The sequence below is a fragment of the Pelodiscus sinensis genome, chromosome 24 (assembly GCF_049634645.1).
Source record: "Pelodiscus sinensis isolate JC-2024 chromosome 24, ASM4963464v1, whole genome shotgun sequence".
In the NCBI taxonomy this organism is placed as follows: Eukaryota; Metazoa; Chordata; order Testudines; family Trionychidae; genus Pelodiscus; species Pelodiscus sinensis.
In genome coordinates, this window is record NC_134734.1 from 5,893,999 (window position 1) to 5,921,856 (window position 27,858).

Here is a 27,858-nt window from a genome sequence, read left to right on the forward strand (position 1 = left end):
GGCAGCCATTTTTATGCAAATGAAGCGGGGGGGATTTTAAATCCTCGCTTCATTTGCAATTGCGATGTGTCTAATTTGCATCCCTTTTACAGAAAAGGGATGCAGTCTAGACACAGCCCAGTAGTGAAACCATGAAATAATAAACCCTAGAAGGGGGATTATCTGCATCCCTTCTCCTGGTGCCTATCGGGCACCCAGTGTCCCAGATCTGGGACCTAGTTGGACACGTTGCCTTTTTATTAACCAAAGCAAAGCAAACAGAAAATTAGGTGCTTGAATGATACTGCATGACCTGCAATGGCTCTCTGTGCACATTGCTAATGCACTTGGTGAGTTAACTCTGTTCTTCTTACAGCTGCATCCTGTCCCCAGAACAGTCACTACGAATTCTGCAGCAGCAGCTGTGATCTGACATGCAGCAACCTCTATGCCCCGGTGCAATGCACGACCCAGTGCAAGGAAGGCTGCGTGTGTGACGAGGGCTTTGTTCTCAGTGGCGACCGCTGTGTCCCCATTTCCCAGTGTGGGTGTCTCCACAGAGGGCTTTACTACCAGGCCGGGGAAACCTTCCACCAAAGTGGTTCCTGCGAGGAGCAGTGCATGTGTCAGGCTGGGGGAGAAGTTGTGTGTAAGGCTTTCACCTGTGGTACTGGTGAGCAATGCGGGGTGGTGGACGGTGTCCGGAAATGCCACCCATTTGGATCTGCGACCTGTTCAGCCTCTGGCCATCCCCACTACCTCTCTTTCGATGGGGTCCCCTTTGACTTCCAAGGCACCTGCACCTACATCCTGGCCAAGACCTGCACTGACGCCAGCCATCTAACGCCATTCACCATCCGTATAGAGAAAGAATCCTGGGGCAGCGGGAACGTGTCCGTGGCCAAGCAGGTGTCCATCCAGGTGTACGGGATCACACTCACCCTGCTTCAGAACAGACAAGGGCTCATCATGGTAAGTCTTCCAGCTTCTCATGGACAGGGAATTTATTCTATTCTATACAGGGTTGTTTGACGTTTGTCCATCTGTGACGGACCGGGCTGGTCTGGGCACAGCTGAGGGCGTCCGCTCAGGGCAAATTGCTCAACTTCGGGGCTCCTTACAGCCCCCAGACTGGTGACCTCTCCAAACAGCCACAAACCAGTCCCACAGAGCACTTCAGCAGCCTGCCTGAAGCCTCACGAGCAAAACCCCTCCGACACCCCAGCAATATCCGTGCCCCAGAGGGTCCCGGGCCTCATACACCGGTGGGGGGTCTTAGAACTCAACCCCGCCTACCCCGAACAAGTTCTCTCTGGTTCCAAGAAAGCAGCCACAGATCCCCGGTCAATTTACCCTCTGGATCTTACCCACAAATCACGCTGAGCCAATCCTTTAGCATCTAACATCTAAAGGTTTATCACTACAATAAAGAAAAGATTGAGAGTAAGGTTGTTAAAGGATAGTACATTACATGCATTGAATCTCCCAGTTCTCGATGCAGGCTCTAGCAGAGATGTTACAGCTGCTGGCTTAAAAGTCCTTGTTGGGCATCCAAGGATCAGGATGGGTCCACAGTTCAGTCCGGCTCTTCGATCCCTGCACTGCTGCCTCTGGGATGAAGTGCTGAGCTGAGTACGAAGATGGAGTCCACCACATGGCCTCTTTATACATCCTTCCTGGTCTCTTCTTGGCTGTAGCAGGTCACCTAGCCAGCGGCCTATCCCTGTGTTCCCTGCTGGCAGTCCTCAGGTGTCAGCCCTCATTCTTTAGGTGTGTCCTTGGCCCAATGAGTGCCATTGTCCCACAGGGCCTCGCTAATTAGCATGTCCATAGGCCGGGTTCTGCCCAATGCTCAACAACATGCAGAGAAATATTCAGTATCTACACAGATTACAGTGATCTGGCTGCTTCCCCCGAATTCATTAATGTGACACCATCTCCTTGTGTCTCATCATGACTAAAGGTTGCACTGTAGGTGGTCTGCCTCAGCTTCCCTATTCATTCTTATCAGCCTCTTTTGTATTTGCTTGTGGTCTCCATGAGAAGTCTCCCTGCAGTGCCAGCCATCCATCTTTCCCCTGCTGCTCTTACATGTGCCCCCTGCTCAGGCATGCCACCTTAGTACTCAGCTTTTGCTGGCCCACTGGCCCTAAAGAATAAACCATCCACTTCCAAATTCTTATAAGATGCTTTGTCATGTAGTATTTGAGCACGGTCCAGCAATACACTAAGGCAATGTCTACACTATTAGGTTATTTCGAAATAAGTTATTTAAAAATAATAACTCCCAAAATAACTATTTTGAAATAGCATGTCCACACTACAGGGAAGCCTCAACATTAGTCTGAGGAAGGTTCCCTTAATGTGGACATGCTACCTCAACTTAGAGCCCCAGGAAGCACTGGGGACTAATTAGTTTGAATGACTCTGGGGAGTTATTTTGAACTAACAGCAACTAATGTCTAGACTAAACCCCTCTGTTGGCAGAGGGATGTAAATGAAGCATTTTGAAAGTACAAATGAAGAGCAAATTTAAATATCCTGCACTTCATTTGCATAATCACTTCACGGCATTGTTTCGAACAAGCGCCGTTTCGAAACTGAAACTGCAGTTTAGACACAGTTTTTTTGACAACCCTGAGGAATACAGGATCTTTCGAAAAGGCGCCCCATTGTTGAAAAAACCACATCTAAACTGCAGTTTCATTTGCACTTTCAAAGTGCTTCATTTACATCCCTCTGCCAACAGAGGGGTGTAGTCTAGATGTAGCCTGAGTGTCCACACTAAACCTATTTTGAAATAGCAATTTTGAAATAGGTGTTATTCATCCTAGAACGAAGGGTTATTATTTCACTATAGCTATCCCGTTGTTTCAAAATTATTTCGAAATAATGCGCTTGCTGTGTGGAGGCTCACCTTGTTATTTTGAGAGAACTCTGTAGTGTAGACATTCTCTAAGGAACTTGGCCCTTTTCCTCATCCTATCCCCAGGAGGAGATATGCATGAAGGAGAGAGTTTTGTGTTGGGTTTACTTTTGCCTTATATATTCCTATGTGGTAGAGACAGCAGGTCAGAGAAATGCAGCTTGCACTTGGGATGGAAGTGGTGAGCTTTGTGAAGATCCTTTGATCCTGAAGGAGTTCATTCCTCAGAACTGGTCACCAGTACAGTTCCATCTCCTGCACAGGCTCACATTACTCTTATTGGAGAGAAGTCCACTGTTCCAGAAGAACAAAGTTGTCAGCTACAATCTTCATCCCAGAGGTTTAATTGATCTTTTAAAAACCTGAGGTCCAGGCCATTGAGGGCCTTGAAGATAAGCTCTGAGAGCTTGCACTAGATTCAATGTTCTCTTTGGAAGGCAGCAAACAGAGCAGAGGACAGTTTTGATGTGTTCTGAATAGCCAGAGGAGAGACAAGGCTGATGAACATTCTGGAGTTCTGAAAGGTTCATATAGCTCTCCAGAGAGGTGATGAAGGCATAAAATGATTGAGGCCAAATTATCATCTATCAGGATGGGACAGAGTCTCCTGGCCAACTGGAGATGGTAAGAAGCATTATTTGGGCAAGCAGAGCATCCTTCTAGCTCAGCTCAATCTTCTTTGTGTCGCTTCTTGGTTCATACACCATGTTTTTGGGAGAAGATGATTTCGGTAAACTTATATATATAATTCACATTTTTGCAAACATGGAATAAGCTTCCTCCCCATTTTCACTCCGTTGGATCTGTGTTGAAGAATTTCTCCCCGGAGAAGCCTGCACTCTAACCTGGAGCCAAAACAGCATATGGGGAATTGGTTGAAACAGAAGAAGGCAAGGGGTGAAGGAATGAGGTATCATCCAGGAAGTGGGTGTTTTGGACAGAGAGGGAAATGGACAAAAAGTAGGAAACTGTTCCATGTGCAGGATCTCTCATGAAAAAAAGCACAGAACCTGCTAGAGAAAATATAGATGATAAAGGGAAAAAACCAGGAAGGAGGTAAAGCGAAGGGGAGAGAAGAGATGTAGTCCAGGATGATAATGTGATTATCTTGGAAGGACAATGTGAAATTTGGAGTCATTCTGATTTATGCCATGGCTCAGAGTAGACTCTTGTCTGAGTAACTGACAAGGAATGTTCTCTCTCTTACAGGTGAACAGGGTGGCCCACAACCTCCCAGTGATCATGGCTGATGGGCAACTTAAAGCATATCAACACGGTACAAATATTTTTGTGCAAACTGAGTTTGGCCTCACTGTGAGCTTTGACCTGGTTTACCAAGCCAAGGTCAGCATCCCAGGGAGCTATGAGGGCCAGACGTGTGGCCTGTGTGGGAACTACAATGGACGGGAAGATGAGGAGTTCCTGCTCCCCGACGGAAGCACAGCCCCTGATGTGGCAGCATTTGGTTCTGCTTGGGAAGTCCAGGTCCCAGGAGCACCTTGTACAGACAGGTGTGCTGGAAACAGCTGTCCAGTTTGTGAGGAGAGGAAGAAGGAGGTCTTCAAAGCGAGCAACTACTGCGGGCTGCTCACAGACCCCAATGGCCCCTTTGCCACCTGCCACGGCACAATCAGCCCCAGCATGTATCTGAACAACTGCCTGCATGACGTGTGCCTGGGCAACGGGGACTCCCCGGTCCTGTGCCAGAGCATCCACAGCTACGTGACGGCCTGCCAGGAGGCCAGGATCTTCATCAAGCCCTGGAGGAGCGCCTCCTTCTGCCGTAAGTGCCGGGATACTGAAGGTGCTCTAGGAGTCACTGTGGGAGCAGAGGGGGTCAGTGTTACTGGACATCTTGTTCCAGGTCTCTGGGCTTCCTCTGGTGGGAACCAACAAGTTCATTTTCCCTTTCAAAAGTGCCCTGGTCCTTTTCTCCCTGTCGTGCTCTCCTCTCCTCTCCTTCATACGTGTCCCCCAGGCTGTGATGGGAGAGAATTCCAGGCATCAGTTATGTCTTTCTCTATTTAAGCTATGAGCTGCCCAGTCAATAGCCACTATGAGCTCTGTGCTGACCTCTGTACCTCCTCCTGCACTGGAGACATCATGAACTGCCTGAAGACCTGTGCTGAAGGCTGCCAGTGTGATGATGGCTTCTTGTTTGATGGCCAGGGCTGTGTGCCTCAGGAGAGCTGCGGGTGCTTCGAGCATGGGAAATATTACAAGGTATCTAGGTCTGAGCTAATTTTTGCTCTGGCTAAATCTTAATCCTTAGACTGGTCATGAATATAGGGTTTGCTATAGTCGATCAGAGATTGGTTCATCCAGGCTGTCTTCCCTCTTGGCTGGTACCTAATGATCAAAGTGCCAAAAAAGGACAGAAAGTTTATTGCCCTGTGCCTGTTGTGGGGAAACTGAGGCACAGAACGGCATAGTGACTTTCTCAAGGCCACACAGTGAGTCGGTAGCAGATGGAAGGTCAAACCTAGACATTGTTCCATGCCTTAAATCCAATCCACAGTCCATTAGACAGGCAAGAGGAAATTATATTCTGACACAATCATTTTTATAGATACTTCTATTACAAGGCCAGAACGGACCATTGTGATAATCTGGTCTGAGCCCTTGGATAACATAGGACAGAGAGCTGCCCCAGTATTATTCCTAGAATACATCTGTTAGAAAAACACATCTGCAGCTCTGGCTTTAGTGCTTTAAAAAATTACAGGTTTTCCAGTTGCAGTGTTATTTCCTGTTTTCCAAATGTTCAACCAGCCCAATGAGACGGTCCTGACAAACGAGTGCCAGCAAAGCTGCACCTGCGTTCCTGTCCAAGGGGTGACCTGCAAAGCCCACCAATGCGCCCGAGAAGAAACCTGCCAGATCAGAGACGGCGTCAGGGCCTGCGCCAGTAAAGGTAGAGGAGAGTCATTGTTTGAAATATGCCCCAGAGGGGGTTTGCACAGGCAGCGAGTACCAGGCGTGGTTATGTCTCCTCTCACCTCTCACTTTTTCTCCCCCTTCCTTTAGCCAGTAGCCCTGATCTGTAATGTTACAGAATTTCAATTGGAAAGCTGGAAAAACTTGTTGGGTCTCTGCTGTGTCCAGCAGAGCTGGGTCAGCAGGTGTCAGGGAGCTGAGCACACTCATGAGACTCTCCCTGGGTGCAGCCTGGGGGCTGCTATAAACAGAACAGCTTGGCTATGGTCCCACAGGGCCCATCGGTCATTGGGCATTGTCAGAGCACATCACCTCCCAACCACTCTCCTCGTCTGTGCCATGCTAGAGGTGTGTTGGGCCTTATCACTGAGGACTCCAAGCCTGAGAAGGCCAGGTCATTTTCTGAGCCAGCCTGACTCTTCCCATGAAATTGAATGAGTCGGCCCAATGGTGGCTACGTACCCTGCTTCTGACATCCGCCATCCCCGGCTGCAGTGTGTTTGCTCTGTTGCAGTTAGTAAGAACTGAGCATGCAGCCACCTCTGCACTGATCACGTAGGCAGGGTGGCCATCTTCCTCATTTATTTTAACTGGACACTGAGCAACAGAACCTCCTCCCTCCCCCTGCTCCACCTCTTCCCCTCCAGACCCTGCCCCCCACTCCTCTTTGCCCCCCTTTCTCCCTTCCCGGTCGGTCACTGCTCTCTCCACCACCCTTCCGCTGCCAGCTGAGCAGGCTTTGGGGTGGTGGGATGGCGGGGTGCATGTGGAGAGAGAGAGAGCTGTGCTCAGGTCAGGAAGGAAGATCCACCAGTACACTGGTACCTTTCTAAGTCAGAGGGATTGCTTAGTGCTCCTCCAGGCTCCAGTAGTAACTGCTGATCTCCTGAGCCACTGGTGGCAGAGTCCAGTTAAATTCAGGTTACTGAATTGTTAGTATCCAGTCTTAAGCTGACTGGACACTGCCAGGTTCTCTTTTTGCCTGGGTTTTCTGGTAAAAAAAACAGACACCTAGCAACTCTACCCAGAGGAATCAGGAAAACCAGCTGGTTTAACCCAAGCCCAAGAGAGTCCTATTGATTTTCCACTCAACACGACCTAGACTTGCCAATCCAGCTTGCTCTGCTGGCTCAAAGTCTGCTATGGACTCACCCAGGCTATGTCTAGTCAGCGATATCTTTTGGGATACCGGAAATATCCTGAAATAGCAATTCCACATCTTTGAACGTGACCATTATTTCAAAATATATTTCAAAATAATAGGTGCACTATTCCAGCATCCCTGTAATCCTCATTCAATGAGGGTTAAGGGACATGTCCAAATAGTGCTTTATTTTGAAATGACCTCAAAAAAAGCTACGCAACTTTCATAGCGCAAATTGCATAGCTTATTTCGAGGTAAGAATACGGTATAGACATACCCCCAGGCAGAGAGATTTCTAAGCAGAGGACCTTTGAGATGTATGGGAGACAAATGCATATTCAGTCCATTTCATAAACAGGCTATATTAACTAGCTGGATTCCAGAGACACTACATTTCATTCTGGTTTTCACACCACCCTCAGTTCCCTTTCTGCTTTCATATATAACTGATTAGTCTGGTGTTTCTTGTCTATCTATTGTCTTTCTCCACTAGATCTTCCAAAGCCATCCTGCACTGTGGTCCGCTGCAAGAAAGGAACAGTTTGCAAGATGATAGATGGGCAGCCAGAGTGTGTGCCAGTCTCCCAGGCCATGTGTTGGGCTGGGGGCTACTTGCATTACCACACCTTCGATGGCCGGGTGTATAACTTCCATGGGACCTGCAACTACACTGTAGCCAAGATTTGCAGGGGTGACTCCATCACACCCTTCTTCCATGTCACAGCCAAGAGTGAAAGCTGGGGGAACACACAAGTCTCCTACATTGTGTCAGTGACCATCCAAGTGGACAGAGTCACCATCACAGCAGCCAGGGCTGAGGCCGGCTTTGTGTGGGTGAGTGCTGGGTTTTGTCAGCACTGAGGGTACTTTGAAACATTTGCCCAAAGTGTTGCAAGGGGCAGAATTGGTTAAGAAGCAGAAAGTGCTTCTGTGCTGAATTGGCGCTGTCCCCGAAGCCATGGCGCTGTCCCTGAAGCCATGGCGCTGTGCTGCTGGGTGAGAAAAGGGAGGGTGAGGACAGGGAGACCGCACTACACTCAGATGTTCAGGTATCCCACTCTGCCCTTGGAGTCAGTGCTAACCAATTCCGATCCTGGCAACACCAGGCACCCTGACTACATCTAGACTGGCATGATTTTCCGGAAATGCTTTTAACGGAAAAGTTTTCCGTTAAAAGCATTTTCGGAAAAGAGCGTCTAGATTGTCACAGACGCTTTTCCGCAAAAGCAGTTTTTGCAGAAAAGCATCCGTGACCAATCTAGACACGCTTTTCCGCAAAAAAGCCCCGATCGCCATTTTCGCGATCGGGGCTTTTTTGCAGAAAACAACTCTCAGCTGTCTACACTGGCCCTTTCGCGCAAAAGTTTTGCGCAAAAGGGACTTTTGCCCAAACGGGAGCAGCGTAGTATTTCCGCAAAAAGCACTGATTTCTTACAGTAGGAAGTCAGTGCTTTTGCGGAAATTCAAGCAGCCAGTGTAAACAGCTGGCAAGTTTTTCTGGAAAAGTGGCTGATTTTCCGGAAAAACTGGCCAGTCTAGACACAGCCCGTGTGTCATGGTATGGTAAAGGTGGTCAGCGGGGTAATTCCAAAGCACTGTGGTTGGGGCTCCTGTCAGCAACTGGGTGGGGGTGGTCTGACTTAGTGACTGGAGCAGTCAGGGCTAGTAGCTAGATCTAGAATCAGAAGTCAGTGCTAAGAGTCAAAATCCCTCAGGACTCTCCCCCGCAGCAGGCACCTCTCTGTAATGGCTCTCACCAATGCAAACCCCTCCCCCACAGGAACTGCTCCCTAATGACTCTAACCATCGTGGGCCCATCCCCCACAGGCACCACTTCCTAACAGCTGTAACAGATGTGGCCCATCCCCGCAGAGGAGCCGCTCCCTAATGGCTGTAGCCAATGCAGCTCTCTCCCCACAAAAGCACCTGCCAGTTGTCCCTGAATCGTAGTTTTAGTGTTGAAACGGGTTGGACAAATTCAAATGAAATATTTCTTGGGTGTATTTTCTAATTCATTAACAACAAAATGTTGTGAGGAGATGCTGCGGTTTTAGTGACTCCCCAATGGAAACCAGGTGGCTTGCCCTTCCCTTCCCTTCCCTTCCCTTCCCTTCCCTTCCCAGAGAAGTTTGTAATTTTTCATTTTTGTTCCAAATTGGAATAAAATGTCCAACTGTTTAACTATTTTCAGAGTTGTGGTAGCCATGCTGGTCTCAGGATGTTAAAGAGACAAGGTGGGAGAGGAAATGACTTTCTTTTTATTTTATGTCGTTTATCTTCTGTCTGGGAAGGGTACTCAGGACTAGTCTATGAATTAGAATCGACCTTTTGATTCTCTTGGGGCGCCCAACCCCATCTTCACCCTTTCCCCCAAGACCCCATCCCTCCTTCACCCTTTCCTGCCCCATTCCACCCCTCTCTCTCCCTCAGAACCTCCTGTGCACCATGGAACTGCTGACCTCAGTGGGTAGGAGGTGCTAGGATGGTGCTGGGAAGGAAGGGGGAGCTGATCTGCAAGGGGGTGCTCCAGTCTGGGAGTGCCAATGTTGTCAGTGCATATGCAGGGGCATGGAATATCCACACTCAATGCTGTAGTCTACCTGAGGGCTTGTCTACCAGTGCAGCTGCTTATGGAAGATGCTACCTAGACCAAAGGGACAGCTTTGTCTTGTTGGTGTCTGTACTCCACTCAGTCTATGCTACAGAGTAAGGTCAATGCAAGAAAGCTGACATTGACCTAACTATGTAAGCATCTAATGTAAAATTTTGCATCTGCTGATGTAAATGCCCTGCTTCTCTGACTTAATAACTGCACCTTAATGAGAGGTGCAGAGTCACTGTCAACGTAGTTAGGTCAATGCAATATCACTGGAGACTCTGCCTCGATTACATGGACTGTAACTGGCTTTCAGAAGCCATCCCACAGTGCCCCACCCTGAGAGTCCAATTGGTGCAAGCATTCCTGATGAGGATGCACATCACAGATACAAAGAGCAGAGTTGAAATGCACAAGTTAGGTCATCACTGAGGTGGCTTTATGCTGGCTGAATTCAGGTCAACTTAATTTTGTGGTGTCTTCATGCCCTGACAGGTTGTGCGCATGTCTATGGGAGATGCTTTCCTGCCAACACTGAGCTATCTGCACCAGGAGTAGCTCAGTGTGACTGTGTTTTGCAGAGGTGCAGATTTTCCACACCTGCAGAGTTCCAAGTATAGATGAGTCCTCAGAGTGTCATAGCTGGATGGAACAGGTCATTTAGCATAAGCAGTTAACCCCCCTGACAACACAGGACAAAAAAGGGCAGTTACTGGAAGACAGAGTGCTGGGATGAGCTCTAACTCCAATCTCTTTACTACAGTCACAATTTGTAGTATCTAGCAAAATTAAGAACATAGGGTCCCAGGCTCAACCTCTCAAGGTGTGGTGCCATTATTAAAACACATTTCTAAACACCAAAATACTCTAAAAAGAATTACCTTTCCCTCTCAGCTCCATGTTATATGATGCAGTGTAATTCGGGTTCTGAGTTGGATCCAAATTCCCTGACAGATTTGGAGCAGATTGCTAATCTGAGTAGGGCCACTTTGGAAATGGCAGATGGTGCACTCAGTTGTGACCTTTGCCCTTTTTTTCTTACCATGAAGGTGAATAACACCAGGGCCCACTTACCCATCTCCCTGAACAACGGCGTTCTTCGTCTCTATCAGAGCGGCACCTCCCTTGTCCTCCGCACCAGCTTCAAGCTCAGCGTAGCCTATGACTGGAACAACCACCTGAGGGTCACCGTCCCCCGTGACTTCTCCAACAGCTTGTGCGGCCTGTGCGGTAACTATAACGGGGATCCCACTGATGACTTCCAGACCCCAGACGGGGACCTGGCTCCCAGTGTTGCCGCCCTGGGGAGAAGCTGGGCAGTGGAAGATGAGGAACAGCATTGCTGGCATGACTGCATTGGGGGCTGCAAGCCCTGTGCCGCCAGCATAGCCAGAAAGTACAAGGAGGAGGACTCATGTGGCCTGATAACCAAGGTCTCAGATGGGCCCTTCAGCCAGTGCCACGCCAAGGTGGATCCTACAGCCTACTTGGACAACTGCGTGTACGATCTCTGCCACACCGACGGCTACAGGAAGGTCCTGTGTGAGGCCCTGAAGGCCTACGCGGATGCCTGCCAGCTGGAGGGGGTCAGGATTGGGGACTGGAGGCAGCTAGCTAGATGCTGTGAGTAGAAATATGATTTATTGTCTATGGTTAAATTGGGAAAATTTATGCTCATCACTTTTGAGTTCTAGCCTGGTTATAGGGAGAGGGTATGAGGAAAGATTGTGCCCTGGTATTATTGTGCCCACTGTATTGTCTGTCTGTGGAACTGCTAAAGGGCTTCTCACTTCTAGGCTGTGTCCAGACTCAGGGGTTTTTTCGGGAAAAGTAGCCTTTTCTCGAAAAAACTTCCCCTGCGTCCAGACTCAAGCCGCGTTCTTTCGAAATTAATTCGAAAGAACGCGGCTTTTCTTTCGATGGCGGTAAACCTCAATTTACGAGGAAGAACGCCTTCTTTCGAAAGTTCCTCTTTCGAAAGAAGGCGTTCTTCAATGTAAATAGGGCTTCTTCGAAAGAAAGCATCCAGACTCACTGGATGCTTTCTTTCGAAAAAGCAAGCCGCTTTTTCGAAATTTCTCTGTGCAGTCTAGACGCTCTCTTTCGAAAGAGGCTCTTTCGAAAGATGCTTTCGAAAGAGCCTCTTTCGAAAGAGGCTTGCAGTCTAGACATAGCCTTAGTGTCTAATATCTGCTCAAAACACATGAGAGGCTGAGGTGAAATGATCCCAGTTTTTACATCACTTTTCCTACTATTGATTCATCCTCTAGACAGCAGCATGATGAGCACCCTTGGCTCCTATTGAAGCCACTGTGGGTCTGTCCACACTACAGAGTTCTTTTGGAAAAACAGCCGTTTTCTGAAAAAACTTAAATTACATCCACACTAAAATTGCATACTTTGGAAAGAAAATCAAAAGAAGAGAGGAGTTTTTTCAACATTCCATAAGGAAGAAGCCTTTTTCCAAAAGAGCTCTTTCGCAGAAAAGTGTGTGTGGACGGGGAAGAATGAGTTCTTTCGAAAGAAGAGGAAAGAGAAAAAAGAACTAATACCCTGGTAGCCACCCCACCCATAGTAACCATCGCTTACATTCGAGAGAGCGTGCATTCAGTGTGGATATTATCTATCGAAAAAGCAGATCTCTTTTTCGATGAGCTTTGGCAGTGTGGACACTCTCTTCAGGAAAAAGTTTCTTCGAAGATCTTTTCCAGAAACACTTCTTCCGAAAGAAGCCTGCAGTCTAGACATAGCCTGGGATTCCAGGCCTCTCAGAGCGCCCCGAGATACAGCCCCTCTGTCGGTGTGAACACTGCTTTTGCCTGGAGATAACATGATGTTAATCTGTAGCTTCTTCACTCCCCAGCTCTGGAGTGCCCCCTGGAGAACAGCCAGTACCAGCTCTGTGGAATAGCCTGCCCAGCCACCTGTGTGGACCACTCGGCCCCCAGCAGCTGCCAAGACCCCTGTGTGGAAAGCTGCCAGTGCAAGGATGGTTTTGTGCTGAGCCAGGGGAAATGCATACCCAAGAGCGGCTGTGGGTGCCTGTCTGAGGGGCGCCCCTATGCCCCCAATGAGAGCTTCTGGCTGGATGAGGCATGTGGCACACGGTGCAAATGCAACGCAGACTCTAGACAAGTCGAATGCCAGGCTGCCGCGTGCAAACATTCGGAGACGTGCGGGCTAGTGCACGGTGTGCGGGGCTGTTACCCCTCCAGCTACGGCACCTGCTCCATGACAAGCAGTCGTCACTACACCACCTTCGATGGAGAGAGATACACCTTCCAAGGCACCTGTCGCTACCAGCTCACAGCCCTGTGCAAGAAGGCAGAGGGGCTGGTGGACTTTGAAGTCCACTTCCAGGAGAACAACACCACTCCTCTCCAGATCAGGGTGTATCAGACCAGCCTCCGGGTCAGCGATCAGTTCCCTGGGAAAGTGCTGGTGAGTTTCTCAGATTGTCTCCACTCTCTCAGAATCATTTCTACGCAGTCCCCTGTGTCATGAGCACAGGGTACAGGCAGTGTGTGGGAGGGCTGTGAAATACAGGGTGAAGGAGGGTGTTGTCCTTTCAGCTCAGGTGGGTCAGACTCCAGGATATGTAGGAACATGAGGAGCAGGGCTCCAGTAGGACAGAGGGGAGGGAGCTGCAGTGGCTAAAGTTGGGGTAATGCAAGTCTGGTTAGAGGATCCTGCCCAGTCAGAAGGGCTGGGATCCTGGCAAGACGTGGAGAGGGGAGCCGGCCAGCCTGGAGAGAGAGTTGAACAGAGGCAGATTATTATTAGAGTTACGGACCATACCACCGTGCTGCAGTGATTGGTTCCACCAGGGGCGAGAGATGTTCCTTGTACTGAATGTTTGGCTTTAACAGGTGGACAGTTTCCTGATGAATCTTCCCTTCTACCTGGAGGATAAGAAAATCACCGCGTATAGAAAGGGCTGGGCCACTGTGATCCAGACAGACTTTGGCCTCAGTGTGACCTTTACTGGGTGGTCAGGACGCACCACGGTCACGCTGCCTGTCACCTACGCGGGGGCCGTGTGTGGTCTGTGTGGCAACTTCAACAGGGACAGGGATGACGACTTGCTGATGAGGGACGGCACGCTGGCACCCAACCCCGGCAGCTTTGGCCAGAGCTGGAAGGTGGGAGACGTCCCTGAATGCTCTGCTGTGACGATACCTCCATGTGCAAATCTAGACGCTATTGAACAAAAGCAGCGACTGAGCAGAGGGCAGTGTGGGCTCATTCTCCAAAAGAGTGGCCCCTTCCGAGGATGTCACCACAAGGTGGAACCGCATGGATACTTCCTAGACTGTGTGTACGACTATTGCTTCCTGAGTGGGCGGGAGAGTAACGTCTGCCAGGCCATTGCTGGTTATGCCGAGGCATGTCAGGAAGCTGGAGCTGTGGTGTATCCCTGGAGGACTCCAAAATTCTGCCGTGAGTCTTCCCTTCTCAGCACTGCCTGCCCTATGGGGATTACTATTCTGAGCTGGCTGTGAGATCCTTATTGAAATGATCAGGCAATGTAAAACATTTCTTAATTTACTACTAAGTTGTGTCTCCAAAGGATGGGAACAGCATTGCCGGAGGCCATAGAAGCTGCCCCAGAGCTGTGCCTGTATCCTTCACAACTCATCTGGTCCTTGTCTTATGTGGTGAGACAGGGACAGAATTAGAGCTGGGACATGGGGGTTGTCCACTAGGAACTCACCAACTCCTTCTCCATTGGAGTTTTAAGCATTGTCAATCTGTTTTCACAACAAAAAGCCAGTGGTGAGAAATCCGCAGGACACTCCCAGGTGCATGAGCCCTCCACCTTCTACACCAAGACCTTAGTCAAAATAAGAAGCTGAGTCCTAGGAAAAAGATTGCTTCAAAGAAATCAGGCAATAGGACACAGGCAATCAAGTTAATCAGGCCTGACTGGTTTACAGAGGGTGCCTCTTATTAATTAACCAAGACAAGAAAATAGAAATTTAGGAGATTGAATGAAATTGCATGTCCTACAACACTTCATTGTGCATATTGCTAATGAACTCGGTGAGCTAATTCTTTATTCTTCTTACAGCTGCATCCTGTCCCCAGAACAGTCACTACGAATTCTGCAGCAGCAGCTGTGATCTGACATGCAGCAACCTCTATGCCCCGGTGAAATGCACGACCCAATGCAAGGAAGGCTGCATGTGTGACGATGGCTTTGTTCTCAGTGGTGACCACTGTGTCCCCCTTTCCCAGTGCGGATGCCTCCACAGGGGACTTTACTACCAGTCCTGGAATATCTTCCACCCAAGCAGCTCGTGTGAGGAGCAGTGCGTGTGTCAGGCTGGGGGAGAAGTTGTGTGTAAGGCTTTCACCTGTGGTGCTGGTGAGCAGTGCGGGCTGGTGGATGGTGTCCGGAAATGCCACCCATTTGGATCTGTGACCTGTTCTGCCTCTGGTCATCCCCACTACCTCTCTTTCGATGGGGTCCCCTTTGACTTCCAAGGCACCTGCACCTACATCCTGGCCAGGACCTGCACTGACGCCAGCCATCTAACGCCATTCACCATCCGTATAGAGAAAGAATCCTGGGGCAGTGGGAACATGTCCGTGGCCAAACAGGTGTCCATCCAGGTGTACGGGATCACACTCACCCTGCTGCAGAACAGACAAGGGCTCATCATGGTAAGTCCTTCTCCACATCCTCATGTAGATCATTCCGAGTGTTCTTTCGTGGCCCAAGATCACTCTATGTGGCTGCCTCAGCTTCCCATCTTGGATTTGTCAATAATTTGCAAAAGTCCAAGTCTAAATTTTTCAAGTCCAATAGCAACAGCCCTCCTCGGAGGATCGTTCCAATAGGAGTTTTCACATGCAGTCATTCACCTCCTTTTCTGGTCAATCCCAGGCATTAGCTCTTTGCCATTGGACTCTGATGTTTTGAGGTTACTACGCAGTTCTAGGAGTCTCTTTGCTGAAGAATCTGTCCCATGGCAGTCGCCTTTGGTACAAATTGAACACAACACAGTGGAACATGTTTTAGAAAGGAGGAAGAGAGAGAGGATGAAGGAAGGTGTCACCACCGGGGGAGAGATTTTTAGGAGAGAGGGGAGATGTAGAAGAAGTAGGATATTGTTCTGAGTCCAGAAATTGCCATGACAAAGAGCAAACCAAGCATGGGTTGAGGAGATGGGGAGGATAAAGACAGAGGATCAGGAGAGAGGGAAGTGCCTGAGAGATGAGATAAAAACTGTAGGTCAGAGTGACAAGGTGAAGAGTTTGGAAGGTGAGGACAAATCATTCCGAAGCCATGAGTCATTCTGGATTTCACCCCAGGGGGCAGTGAGAGCTGAATTTCAAACTTTGTTGTTCATAGCCATTACCCACACATGCAGTGCTCACCCTTTCTGCTCACGAGCGGAATGTGCTGTCTTTCTCAGGTGGATGGGGTGTCTCACAACCTCCCGGTGATAATGGGCCAATGGCGAGCATATCAGCATGGCTCTAATGTCCTAGTGCAAACTGACTTTGGCCTCACCATGAGCTACAACCTGGTTTACCAGGCCAGAGTGACTATCCCAGGGAGCTACCGGGGCCAGACGTGTGGCCTGTGTGGGAACTACAATGGACGGGAAGATGAGGAATTCCTGCTCCCCAACGGAAGCACAGCCCCTGATGTGGCAGCATTTGGCTCTGCTTGGGAAGTCCCGATCCCAGGAGCATCCTGTGTAGACAGGTGTGCTGGAAACAGCTGTCCGGTTTGTGAGGAGCGGAAGAAGGAGGTCTTCAAAGGGAGCAACTACTGCGGGCTGCTCTCAGATCCTGACAGCCCCTTCGCCGCCTGCCACGGCACAGTCAGCCCCAGCGTCTATCTGAACAATTGTATTTTTGACGTGTGCCTGGCCAACGGGCATACAGAGATTCTGTGCCAGCGCATCCATAGCTATGTGACAGCCTGCCAAGAGGCCAGGGTCTTCATCCAGCCCTGGAGGAACTCCTCCTTCTGCCGTAAGTGCCCTGAGGAAGGCGCTCTGTGGAAGAGGGGGGTCAGTGTTACTAGGCATCTCGTTCCAGATCACCAGGTTTCCTCTGGAACTGTTCTGGGGGGAACCAAACAATCTCCTGTTCTGTGACAACGGTGCCATGTCCTCTCCTCTCTGTTCCGCTCTCCTCTCCTTGTCTGTCGGTCTAAGCTGGGGCGTGAGCTCACTCCCGGCATTCATCATTTCTCTCTCTATTTAAGCTATGAGCTGCCCGAACAACAGCCACTATGAGCTCTGTGCCGACCTCTGCACCTCCTCCTGCACTGGAGACATCATGGGCTGCCCAGAGACCTGTGCTGAAGGCTGCCAGTGTGACGATGGTTTCTTCTTTGACGGCCAGGGCTGTGTGCCTCAGGAGAGCTGCGGGTGCTTCAAAGAAGGGAGATACTACAAGGTGCAGCTTCTAGGCGTCTGTGTCCAATCTAATTTTTGGTCTCTACACATCTTAATCTGTATGCTAGTCAGGAACATGGTTGGCGGTAGCACATCAGAGCATTGTCTTGGCAATCCGACTCTGCTTCTACCCAATGCCCAGAGTGCAATAAAGACCAGACAACGTAAAGCCTTTTGTCGATTTTGGGGAAGCTCAGGTACAGACAGGGGCAGTGACTTGCCCAAAGCCACCCAGTGAGCCAGTAGCATATGGGAAGTTGGACTACCACAACAGAGGGCCAACTTAAATGTGTACCCCAAATTAAAATACACCATAAGGGAACCCAAAATATTCCACCTTGGCTTAACAAGCAAGAAGAAGAAGCCATGAGAGATAAAAAGGCATTGTTTAAAAAGTGGGAGTTAAAAACAGAACGGAGTATAAACTCTGTCAAATTCAGTGTAAAAATGTAGTAAGGAAAACCAAAAAGGAGTTTGAAGAGCAGCTAGCCAAGAACTCAAAAAGTAATAGCAAAATATTTTAAAATTAGCAGGAAGTCGGCTAAACACCCAGTAGGGCCACAGGACAGTCGAGATGCTCAAGGAGCACTCAAAGATGATAAGGTCATTGTGGAGAAACTAAATACATTCTTTGCTTCAGTCTTCATGTCTGAGGATATTAGGGAGATTCCCAAACCTGAGTGTATGTCTCCTTGAGCTGTAACTTACACCCCCAGCTGTAGTGTAGATGTACGCTTAGGGGCTTATCTGAGCTCACTCAAGAAGTCTGTGATGGCGCCAAGAATTAAGCCTGCGTATCCCAAAGTAAGAAAGAAAAAGATTCTTTTAACAGATGTTTTTGGAGTGTTGTATGTATCTCAAACTCTGATTGATCATAATGATTTTTTTAAAATCCTGTGTTGTTAAAATAATAAGATCTGCACCTTAATGTATTTCTTAATCACGGCCAGAAATTATTTTAAATGACCAATTCCTGTCACATTGCCTTATTTCCCCCTTTCCAAACACCCCACAGCCCAGCGAGGTGGTCCTGACGAACGAGTGCCAGCAAAGCTGCACCTGTGTTCCTGCCCGAGGGCTGACCTGCAAAGTCCACCGCTGTGGCAGCAGAGAAACCTGCCAGATTAGAGACGGCGTCATGGGCTGCATGGGAAAAGGTAATGGAGAGTCAGTGATTGAAACGTGCTCTGTGGGTTACTCGCAAGTGGTGAGAAAAGTCATGTTCTCTGTGTCTATTCGTCCTTCTCCCTCTCCCTCTCCCTTTATTTAGCCTGAAATCCTGACCCGACTATGACAGAATTTTGTCTGGAACAATGTTGGGTCAGGGTCTCTGCTCTATCCAGCACCCCATGTGCACAGAAGAGCTGGGTCGGCAATTTCCTCGGCGTGGGATTTGTGGGAGGTTTGTGGATGATGCAAAGGCAGTGCCGGGGGAGGAAGGGAAACGGGAGTGCTTTGTGATTATGGATATAAGGAGGCATGTGGGGAGAAAGATGGAAAGTTAGACAGATGTTACTGATTAGTCTGGCATATCTCCTCTGTCTTTTGTCTTTCCCTGCTAGAGCCTCCAATTTCACCCTGCAGCGTGGTCGTCTGCAGGGAAGGAGCTATCTGCAAAATGATAAATGGGCAGCCAGAGTGTGTGCCAGTGTCTCAGGGCACGTGCTGGGCCAGGGGATACTTGCATTACCACACCTTTGACGGACGGGCTTATGATTTCCATGGCAACTGCACCTACACTGTGGCCAAAACCTGCAAGGGTGACTCCGTCCTGCCCTCCTTCCGCATTACGGCCAAGAGTGAAAACAGTGGGAGCACACAGGTCTTCTACATTGGATCAGTGACCATCCAGGTGGATGGAGTCACCATCACAGCTGCCAGGGCTGAGATCAGCTTGGTGTGGGTGAGTGCTGGGCCCAACCTCCTCCTATGCCCATTGGCATTGATCAATAAAAGGCAGGAAACAGCAGGCCCCGCCAGAGATGGGGCATGTTGCGGCTAGGGCAGAGCAGGCAAAGAAAAGTGGTTGGGATGTGATGGGTTCTGAAAGTGCCCAGCTGACTCGTGTCCCCTATGGGCTCCAGTCAAAGCAGCCTGCTCAGTAGTTACAGAGGCGACCTCGGTACTGACGTAAGCCCCGGTGTGCCGTGGGGAGTCACGTTGACCCCCGTCCCCAGCATGGCACGCGAGGGTGCTGTGCTGCGGAGAGTGGGGTGCGTGACTCGGCGTGGGGAGCTGTTGGCTCTGTCTCGAGGAAATGGGATCTGCATGCCCAGTAAAGCGTAGACTTGAGCACTTCGATCACGACACATCCCTGGCACAAAGTCAGTATTGTCAATTGACTTTGATTCTTATCTGCTGCGTTTTAACTACCCAAGCTTCAGATACTTACTGATTCCCTCTAGCTCCCTGTCTCCCACCCCCCTCTTTTTTCCCTCCCCCCACACCTTCTCTCCTATTTATTTTGGGTCTTCATACCCTAAACTCAAAACTCCAGTCATCTGAAGAAGTGGCCAGTGCCCACGAAAACTCATGATACATGTTTTGTTAGTCTACAAAGTGCTCCCAGACCATTTGTTGTTTTTTCTGTACAGACTAACTCGGCTACCCCCTGAAGCTTCAGTAGTTTGAAAATGAGCTTCCTTCGGATAGGGCACAACCCCTGTGAATTGTTACATTTTGTGATGAAGACTGGAACCCCAGCTCCCAGCCAGTCTGCTCAGCAGGCTGCCAGGGAGCTGGCGGCAGGAGAAACCAGCCAGGTTTTGAAATCGACTTCTTGGACACAGCGCAGTCTTTTCAAACCCCTGATGGTTATGGGGATTGGCACACACCAGTGACCAACCACACTGGAGTGGAGCTCGGTATGTAAACGAAAGGCCTGTGCACGTGATTGTGACCTTTGCCCTTTCTTTCTCATCACAAAGGTGAATAACACCAGGGCCCACTTACCCATCTCCCTGAACAATGGTGTCCTTCGTCTCTATCAGAGCGGCACCTCCCTTGTCCTCCGCACCAGCTTCAAGCTCAGCGTAGCCTATGACTGGAACAACCACCTGAGGGTCACCGTCCCCCGTGACTTCTCCAACAGCTTGTGCGGCCTGTGCGGTAACTATAACGGGGATCCCACTGATGACTTCCAGACCCCAGACGGGGACCTGGCTCCCAGTGTTGCCGCCCTGGGGAGAAGCTGGGCAGTGGAAGATGAGGAACAGCATTGCTGGCATGACTGCATTGGGGGCTGCAAGCCCTGTGCCGCCAGCATAGCCAGAAAGTACAAGGAGGAGGACTCATGTGGCCTGATAACCAAGGTCTCAGATGGGCCCTTCAGCCAGTGCCACGCCAAGGTGGATCCTACAGCCTACTTGGACAACTGCGTGTACGATCTCTGCCACACCGACGGCTACAGGAAGGCCCTGTGCGAGGCCCTGAAGGCCTACGCGGATGCCTGCCAGCTGGAGGGGGTCAGACTTGGGGACTGGAGGCAGCTAGCCAGATGCCGTGAGTACAGAGTTGTATGCCAAGGTCTGTGCTCTGCAGTTAGATCTGGGACTCTGGCCCAGCATTGTGGAGTTCTAGCCCTGGTTTTGGGAAGGGGTGTGATCAAGCAGTTTGTGACTGAGCAAATATCAGTCAAGAAATCAGGACTCCTGGGTTCTCTTGTACCCACTGTACTTGTCTGTCCAGGGTATGGCCACGGTGCCTGTCGCTGGGTATCTAATATCCATTCACAACAGCCGGGAGACTGTGGTAAGGTGTCGGTATTTAGGTCACTCCTAGAATCATAGCCTCTGAGACAGATATTCTCAACCTGTTTCCCATTTTAGGCCACATCTGGAGTTCTCTGTGTGTTCTGTGAGCCGCTTTCACACAACACATGGCCCGAGGGCGTCACATGGGCCACAGCTCTGTGCAAGTGGCCCATAACTGCAGGTAGAGCCCTATTGCTCTAAGCTCCGAAGGGACAGCATGTTCCTCTAGTGTGACCTGACATTACAAAGCACAGAACCTCGCCCACCGCTCCTGAAGTAGGCCCCGACCTCTGGCTGACTTACTGACATCCTCTAATCATGAATTAAAGGCTTCACGTACCTGCCACAGAAGCCACCATGTAAATGACTATTAAGCAAATCATCCCCAGGCTCTCTGCCAATCTGACCTAGGAGACAATTCATTCTAAATCTGGTAATCAGCTGGCACCTACTCATGTGGGTGAGACCCACCAGTGAGGCACCTGGGAAAGAAATCTCTGTGATGAATCAGAACCCTTCCTCCTAGTGTCCCATCTCTGGCTGCTGGAGATACCTGCTGTCAGCAGTCATAGGCCAGCTCCCCGCTCATGCTGTTGTAGGCAGTCCCATCATGCCATCCCCTCCACAAAACTAGCAAGCTCCGGCTTCAGGCTAGTCAGGTTTTTACGCCTCTTGCAGCTCTCGGGAGGCTGCTCCAGAGCTTCACTCGTGTGGTGGTTAGAAACCTTCATCTAATTCAAGACTCAACTTGTTAGCGGTCAATTTCTGAATGGCACCCGGTATCCCAGATACGGTCTCCCCAGCGTCTTCTGTCAAGGCGCTAACAATTCTCTGCCTCTACAGGAAATACCGCTGCTCAAGCATCCTGTGACTGCATTAGACTTTTTCTCCCGGGTGCATCACATTGGTGGCGCAGAGCCATCCTTTGATCATCCAATACACATAGATCTTTCTCCTCTGTCACTTCCAACTGATGTGTCCCCCGCATATAACAAAACTTCTTGTTCTTAGTCTGTTTCTTCACTTTTCAAGGTCACCCAGCTCTTCTTTGTTTGACATTCCAATCCTCTTCTCCATTGACAATACCTCCCCACACCATGTCTGCCACAAATGTTGTTAGCACAATCCCACTTATTGTTCAAAGGTTGTTAATGAAAATGTTAACTAAGACTCGTTCCAAGACCAATCCCAAGGGACTCCACTAATAACTTGCCTCCACCCTTCAATTCACCTTTCATTATGGCCTGTTTTCGTCTCCCCTTTAATTGCTTGCTTATCCACCTTTCAATAACCATAGGACTCCCTGTCTTCTCCATGTGAACTAATAATTTGTTCCCATGTAGCAGTGTATCAAATGCCTTACTGAAAATGAGGTATATTTGATCTACTGAACTCCCTTTGTCTAAAAAAATCAGTTATCTTCCCTTTTGACAGTTATTGTAATAGTCTTGGATTGAAATTATCCAGCCCCCCAATGTAATCCCATTAAGCTGTTTGAGTTTAATCTAAACCTTGGATGTGCTAAATTCTACTTCCACATACTTATTCTCATTAGTTGTCCTGCCAATACCCCTAAACTCATGATTAAACTTACTGAAAACTGAGGCAAAGTATTTGTTTATGTGTTGGGCCATGCCAGCATTATCTTTAGTCTCCATGCCACCCTCAGAGCATAATGGTTTCACTTTTCTTTCCTTCTTTCCCTTTTCCCTCTATGGTAATGGAACCTTTTTACTGCTGGGTGCAGTTTCTATTGCAGGGTCAGACTTGGCTTGGCTTTTGGCAGGTCTTACTTTTTCCTATACTTTCTAAGCGTCAGGAAGCAGCTTTCCCTCTTGGTCCATCTCGTCCTCCATCCCTTGCTGGCTTTCTGCACAAGGGCACCATTCCAGAGGGATGGGGCTGAGAGGCTACAGCTGAGTGTAGCAGGAAGCTGCTTGCTCTTCTCCTACCCAGCGCACAGTTTTCCTGCCTCCCTCTTGGTCCTGACCAGGCATGGCAGGGGGCAGTGGAGTGAGTGACACAAGCTGTGTACTTTCCCCACACTCTCTGTCAGTGCAGGGAAAATGCCAAGAGCAAGCAGCATCTCAGTATGCGTGGCTGTAATCCAGGGCTGGCTCACAACATTTAGGCATCTGAGGCGGGGTACTCAAATGACGCCCCCGTGCTCCCTTGGGGTATGTCTACACTACCCCGCTAGTTCGAACTAGCGGGGTAATGTATGCATACCGCACTTGCTAATGAAGCCCGGGATTTGAATTTCCCGGGCTTCATTAGCATAAGCGGGGAGCCGCCATTTTTAAATCCCCGCTGCTTCGAACCCCGTGTAGCGCGGCTACACGGGGCTCGAACTAGGTAGTTCGGACTAGGGTCCTATTCCGAACTACCGTTACTCCTCGTGAGTTCGAGGAATAGGCACCCTAGTCCGAACTACCTAGTTCGAGCCCCGTGTAGCCGCGCTACACGGGGTTCGAAGCAGCGGGGATTTAAAAATGGCGGCTCCCCGCTTATGCTAATGAAGCCCGGGAAATTCAAATCCCGGGCTTCATTAGCAAGTGCGGTATGCATACATTACCCTCCTAGTTCGAACTAGGAGGGTAGTGTAGACATACCCTTGCTTGGGCCAAAACTTGGAAAGGTCTCAATTCTTCCTGTTCTACTCCTCTCACGGTACAGCTCTCTGTGCATCTAGCCCAGAGAGAATTCATATGCACCAGCAGCAGACACAATTTTCTACACTCTGGCTACATCTAGACTGGCCCCTAATTCTGGAAAAGTCATGCAAAGCAGGTAAGTCAGAATAGGGAAATCCGCGGGGGATTTTAATATCCCCCGCGGGATTTAAATAAACATGTCCACCGCTTTTTTCCGGCTTGGGGAAAAGCCGGAAAAAAGCGTCTAGACTGGCGCGATCCTCCGGAATAAAGCCCTTTTCCGGAGGACCTCTTATTCCTTGCCCTCCCAAAATGACACCCCTTCATTCTGCTATCTCTTAATCGCTGGCTTCAGATGTTTGCTCCTCCAACTTGGTCTGAAATCCTTTCCTATGAATTTCTTCCCCTTGCTTGGAAGCCAAGCTTCAGATTCTTTCATCCACTTTGCTTTAAAGTAGCTCCAAGCCTTCTTCACATTCGCATCTTGAGCTATTCATGCCAGTCCCTGTCCTCCAATGTCCCAAGCACCCTTGGGTCCCACCAAGGCCACTGGGATTCCACGGTTCTCAGAGCACCCCGAGATACAGCCCCTCTGTCGGTGTGAACACTGCTTTTGCCTAGAGACAACATGATGTTAATCTGTGGCTCCTTCGCTCCCCAGCCCTGGAATGCCCCCTGGAGAACAGCCAGTACCAGCTCTGTGGAACAGCCTGCCCAGCCACCTGTGTGGACCACTTGGCCCCCAGCAGCTGCCAAGACCCCTGTGTGGAAAGCTGCCAGTGCAAGGATGGTTTTGTGCTGAGCCAGGGGAAATGCATACCCAAGAGCGGCTGTGGGTGCCTGTTTGAGGGGCGCCCCTATGCCCCCAATGAGAGCTTCTGGCTGGATGAGGCATGTGGCACACTGTGCAAATGCAACGCAGACTCTAGACAAGTCGAATGCCAGGCTGCCGTGTGCAAACATTCGGAGACGTGTGGGCTAGTGCACGGTGTGCGGGGCTGTTACCCCTCCAGCTATGCCACCTGCTCCATGACAAGCAGTCGTCACTACACCACCTTCGATGGAGAGACATACACCTTCCAAGGCACCTGTCGCTACCAGCTCACAGCCCTGTGCAAGAAGGCAGAGGGGCTGGTGGACTTTGAAGTCCACTTCCAGGAGAACAACACCACTCCTCTCCAGATCAGGATGTATCAGACCAGCCTCCGGGTCAGCGATCAGTTCCCTGGGAAAGTGCTGGTGAGTTTCTCAGATTGTCTCCACTCTCTCAGAATCATTTCTACGCAGTCCCCTGTGTCATGAGCACAGGGTACAGGCAGTGTGTGGGAGGGCTGTGAAATACAGGGTGAAGAAGGCTGTTGTCCTTTCAGTTGAGGTGGGTCAGACTCCAGGATATGTGGGAACATGAGGAGCAGGGCTCCAGTAGGACAGAGGGGAGGGAGCTGCAGTGGCTAAAGTTGGGGTAATGCAAGTCTGGTTAGAGGATCCTGCCCAGTCAGAAGGGCTGGGATCCTGGCAAGACGTGGAGAGGGGAGCCGGCCAGCCTGGAGAGAGAGTTGAACAGAGGCGGATTATTATTAGAGTTACGGACCATACCACCGTGCTGTAGTGATTGGTTCCACCAGGGGCGAGAGATGTTCCTTGTACTGAATGTTTGGCTTTGACAGGTGGACAGTTTCCTGATGAATCTTCCCTTCTACCTGGGGGATAAGAAAATCACTGCGTATAGAAAGGGCTGGGCCACTGTGATCCAGACAGACTTTGGCCTCAGTGTGACCTTTACCGGGTGGTCAGGACGCACCACGGTCACGCTGCCTGTCACCTACGCGGGGGCCGTGTGTGGTCTGTGTGGCAACTTCAACAGGGACAGGGATGACGACTTGCTGATGAGGGACGGCACGCTGGCACCCAACCCCGGCAGCTTGGGCCAGAGCTGGAAGGTGGGAGACGTCCCTGGATGCTCTGCAGTGACGATACCTCCATGTGCAAATCTAGAAGCTATTGAAGAACAGCAGCGAGGGAGCAGAGGGCAGTGTGGGCTCATCCTGGACACGGGTGGCCCCTTCCGAGGATGTCACCGCAACATGGACCCGCATGGATACTTCCTAGACTGTGTGTACGACTATTGCTTCCTGAGTGGGCGGGAGAGTAACGTCTGCCAGGCCATTGCTGGTTATGCCGAGGCATGTCAGGAAGCTGGAGCTGTGGTGTATTCCTGGAGGACACCGAAATTCTGCCGTGAGTACCCTCTGCTCTGCACTGCTTCCCCTATGGGGTCACTCTTGCAGAAAACAAAAAAATAAACAAAAAGCTTCAGATGGCCATCGATGGGCCTTCCCCTCCCAACACTTGGCTCTTTGACCAGACCAGATAGGTCGTCTGTATGCCATTGCCCAGTGCTGGTGGGCCCACAGACCTCCAGACCCAGAATCTTATTAGGGGTGTTTCCTGTTTTTCAATTAATGAAACCAAAGGAAAACAATTAAGAGCTTGAATGACATTGCATGTCCTGCAATGGCTCATTGTGCTCATTGCTATTGCACTTGGTGAGCTAACTCTGTTCTTCTTACAGCTGCATCCTGTACCCTGAACAGTCACTATGAATTCTGCCGCAGCAGCTGTGATCTGACATGCAGCAACCTCTATGCCCCGGTGCAATGCACGACCCAGTGCAAGGAAGGCTGCGTGTGTGACGAGGGCTTTGTTCTCAGTGGCGACCGCTGTGTCCCCATTTCCCAGTGTGGATGTCTCCACAGAGGTCTTTACTACGAGGTCGGGGAAACCTTTCACCCAAGCGACTCTTGCGAGGAGCAGTGCATGTGTCAGGCTTGGGGAGAAGTTGTGTGTAAGGCTTTCACCTGTGGTACTGGTGAGCAGTGCGGGGTGGTGGACGGTGTCCGGAAATGCCACCCATTTGGATCTGCCACCTGTTCTGCCTCTGGCCATCCCCACTACCTCTCTTTCGATGGGGTCCCCTTTGACTTCCAAGGCACCTGCACCTACATCCTGGCCAAGACCTGCACTGACTCCAGCAACCTGATGCCATTCACCATCCGTATAGAGAAAGAATCCTGGGGCAGCGGGAACGTGTCCGTGGCCAAGCAGGTGTCCATCCAGGTGTACGGGATCACACTCACCCTGCTGCAGAACAGACAAGGGCTCATCATGGTAAGTCCTTCTCCACATCCTCATGTAGATCATTCCGAGTGTTCCTTTTGGACAGAGCAATTCTTTCCTATTCTATACTGGTTTGTCCCCCCCATGGCCACTGTGCAGGGGCCTGCCTCAGTTTCCCCTCTTGAACTTTTGAAGAACTTTTAGAAATGCCCATAATAACTGTCCTTCTGGGAGTCTGGCTTATTTATGTAACCCACAAGTTACATTTTCAAGACCCTTCACTTATCTCTTTTTCTGGTCACTCCCAGGCATTTCCCGCCTGTCCTCTCACTGCCCAAGTGTCAGGTTTCCCTGCTGACGTGTACTGGCCTGCAGCAACCTCTGCACTCTTCTCTGTTTTCCCTGAGAGCTCCCTGCTGGGCCAGCTCTCTGGACTCCTCCATCTGCTCTTATAAGGCAATCTGGTGACTGGTGGTACATGAGCAGACTCAATCTAAGGTTTGGTTAGTCTCAGGCCTCTATCCCCTCAGGGGCAAGCCACCCTGTCACAAGGCTTATCACAAGCATCTTCCAGGAATGCATTGAGCAATATGCCACCTGTTGCACGTGTGTTACCTCCTCCTCTCTGCATAGGAGGCCGGGGGGGGGTAGTGGAGGGAGGGCCTCACTGCTCCCCCAGCACTGTCCCCAGGAGGGGCTCACTGCTCCATCGGCACTGGCCCCGGGAGGGTCTCACCACTCCCCACGCTCTCTGGGAGGAGCTCCCTGCCTCTCTCCCCTTTCATCCCCAGGGAGAGAGGACTCCCCCAGCTCTGGGGCTGTGACTTTCTCCTTGCCACAGGTCAAAAGCAGGCAGAGTCCTGTGTCCCATGCTGATTATTCTGGGGTTCATGCCCCTGTTTGCCTCTCTTCCTGATGGGAAACGCCTCCATCAATCAGGGCTAGCCAAGTACCCTTCTGCTCCGCTTTCTTCACGCCATCAGGATAGCCAGGTTTCACTCCCTCTGCACCCCCCAGCCAACACTGACCATGCTGGCAAAGCAGCCCCTCTGCTGAGGGGTGTTCATGAACCTCCCATCTCTTCCGAAGTCCTCCCCCCAGCTCTTCACCAGATGTTAGGGAGAGCTCCTTCAGACCCTGCGTACACAGGCGTCTCATCCCAGATGTTTAACTGATGTTTTAGATACGCCGGACTCAGGATAGCGAGCACCCTTGAAGACAAGGACAGAGAATGTCACCTGGACTTGGTGTTCTCTCTAGGGAGCTTAGGACGGGTTTGGGAGGTTCACAGCAGCCAGTGCTGTGGGGGAGATGTGTTGTACAGGAGTGCTCCAG

General features: G+C 50.3%; 1 protein-coding gene across 2 annotated transcripts in view; it reads left to right on the forward strand.

The window, feature by feature from the left end:
- Positions 1 to 27,858, forward strand: part of LOC102449199 (IgGFc-binding protein-like) — a 106,070-nt gene that overhangs the window by 53,529 nt on the left and 24,683 nt on the right. For both annotated transcript variants that reach the window (XM_075907483.1, XM_075907484.1), the window contains exons 17-33: positions 356 to 951; positions 4,115 to 4,688; positions 4,935 to 5,128; positions 5,678 to 5,819; positions 7,480 to 7,820; positions 10,632 to 11,205; positions 12,446 to 13,023; positions 13,452 to 14,022; positions 14,654 to 15,249; positions 16,005 to 16,572; positions 16,808 to 17,001; positions 18,016 to 18,157; positions 18,563 to 18,903; positions 19,928 to 20,501; positions 24,068 to 24,645; positions 25,074 to 25,644; positions 25,979 to 26,574. In XM_075907483.1, coding sequence (XP_075763598.1) covers positions 356 to 951; positions 4,115 to 4,688; positions 4,935 to 5,128; positions 5,678 to 5,819; positions 7,480 to 7,820; positions 10,632 to 11,205; positions 12,446 to 13,023; positions 13,452 to 14,022; positions 14,654 to 15,249; positions 16,005 to 16,572; positions 16,808 to 17,001; positions 18,016 to 18,157; positions 18,563 to 18,903; positions 19,928 to 20,501; positions 24,068 to 24,645; positions 25,074 to 25,644; positions 25,979 to 26,574 — 7,730 coding nt within the window. The remainder of the gene's footprint in view (positions 1 to 355; positions 952 to 4,114; positions 4,689 to 4,934; positions 5,129 to 5,677; positions 5,820 to 7,479; positions 7,821 to 10,631; positions 11,206 to 12,445; positions 13,024 to 13,451; positions 14,023 to 14,653; positions 15,250 to 16,004; positions 16,573 to 16,807; positions 17,002 to 18,015; positions 18,158 to 18,562; positions 18,904 to 19,927; positions 20,502 to 24,067; positions 24,646 to 25,073; positions 25,645 to 25,978; positions 26,575 to 27,858) is intronic.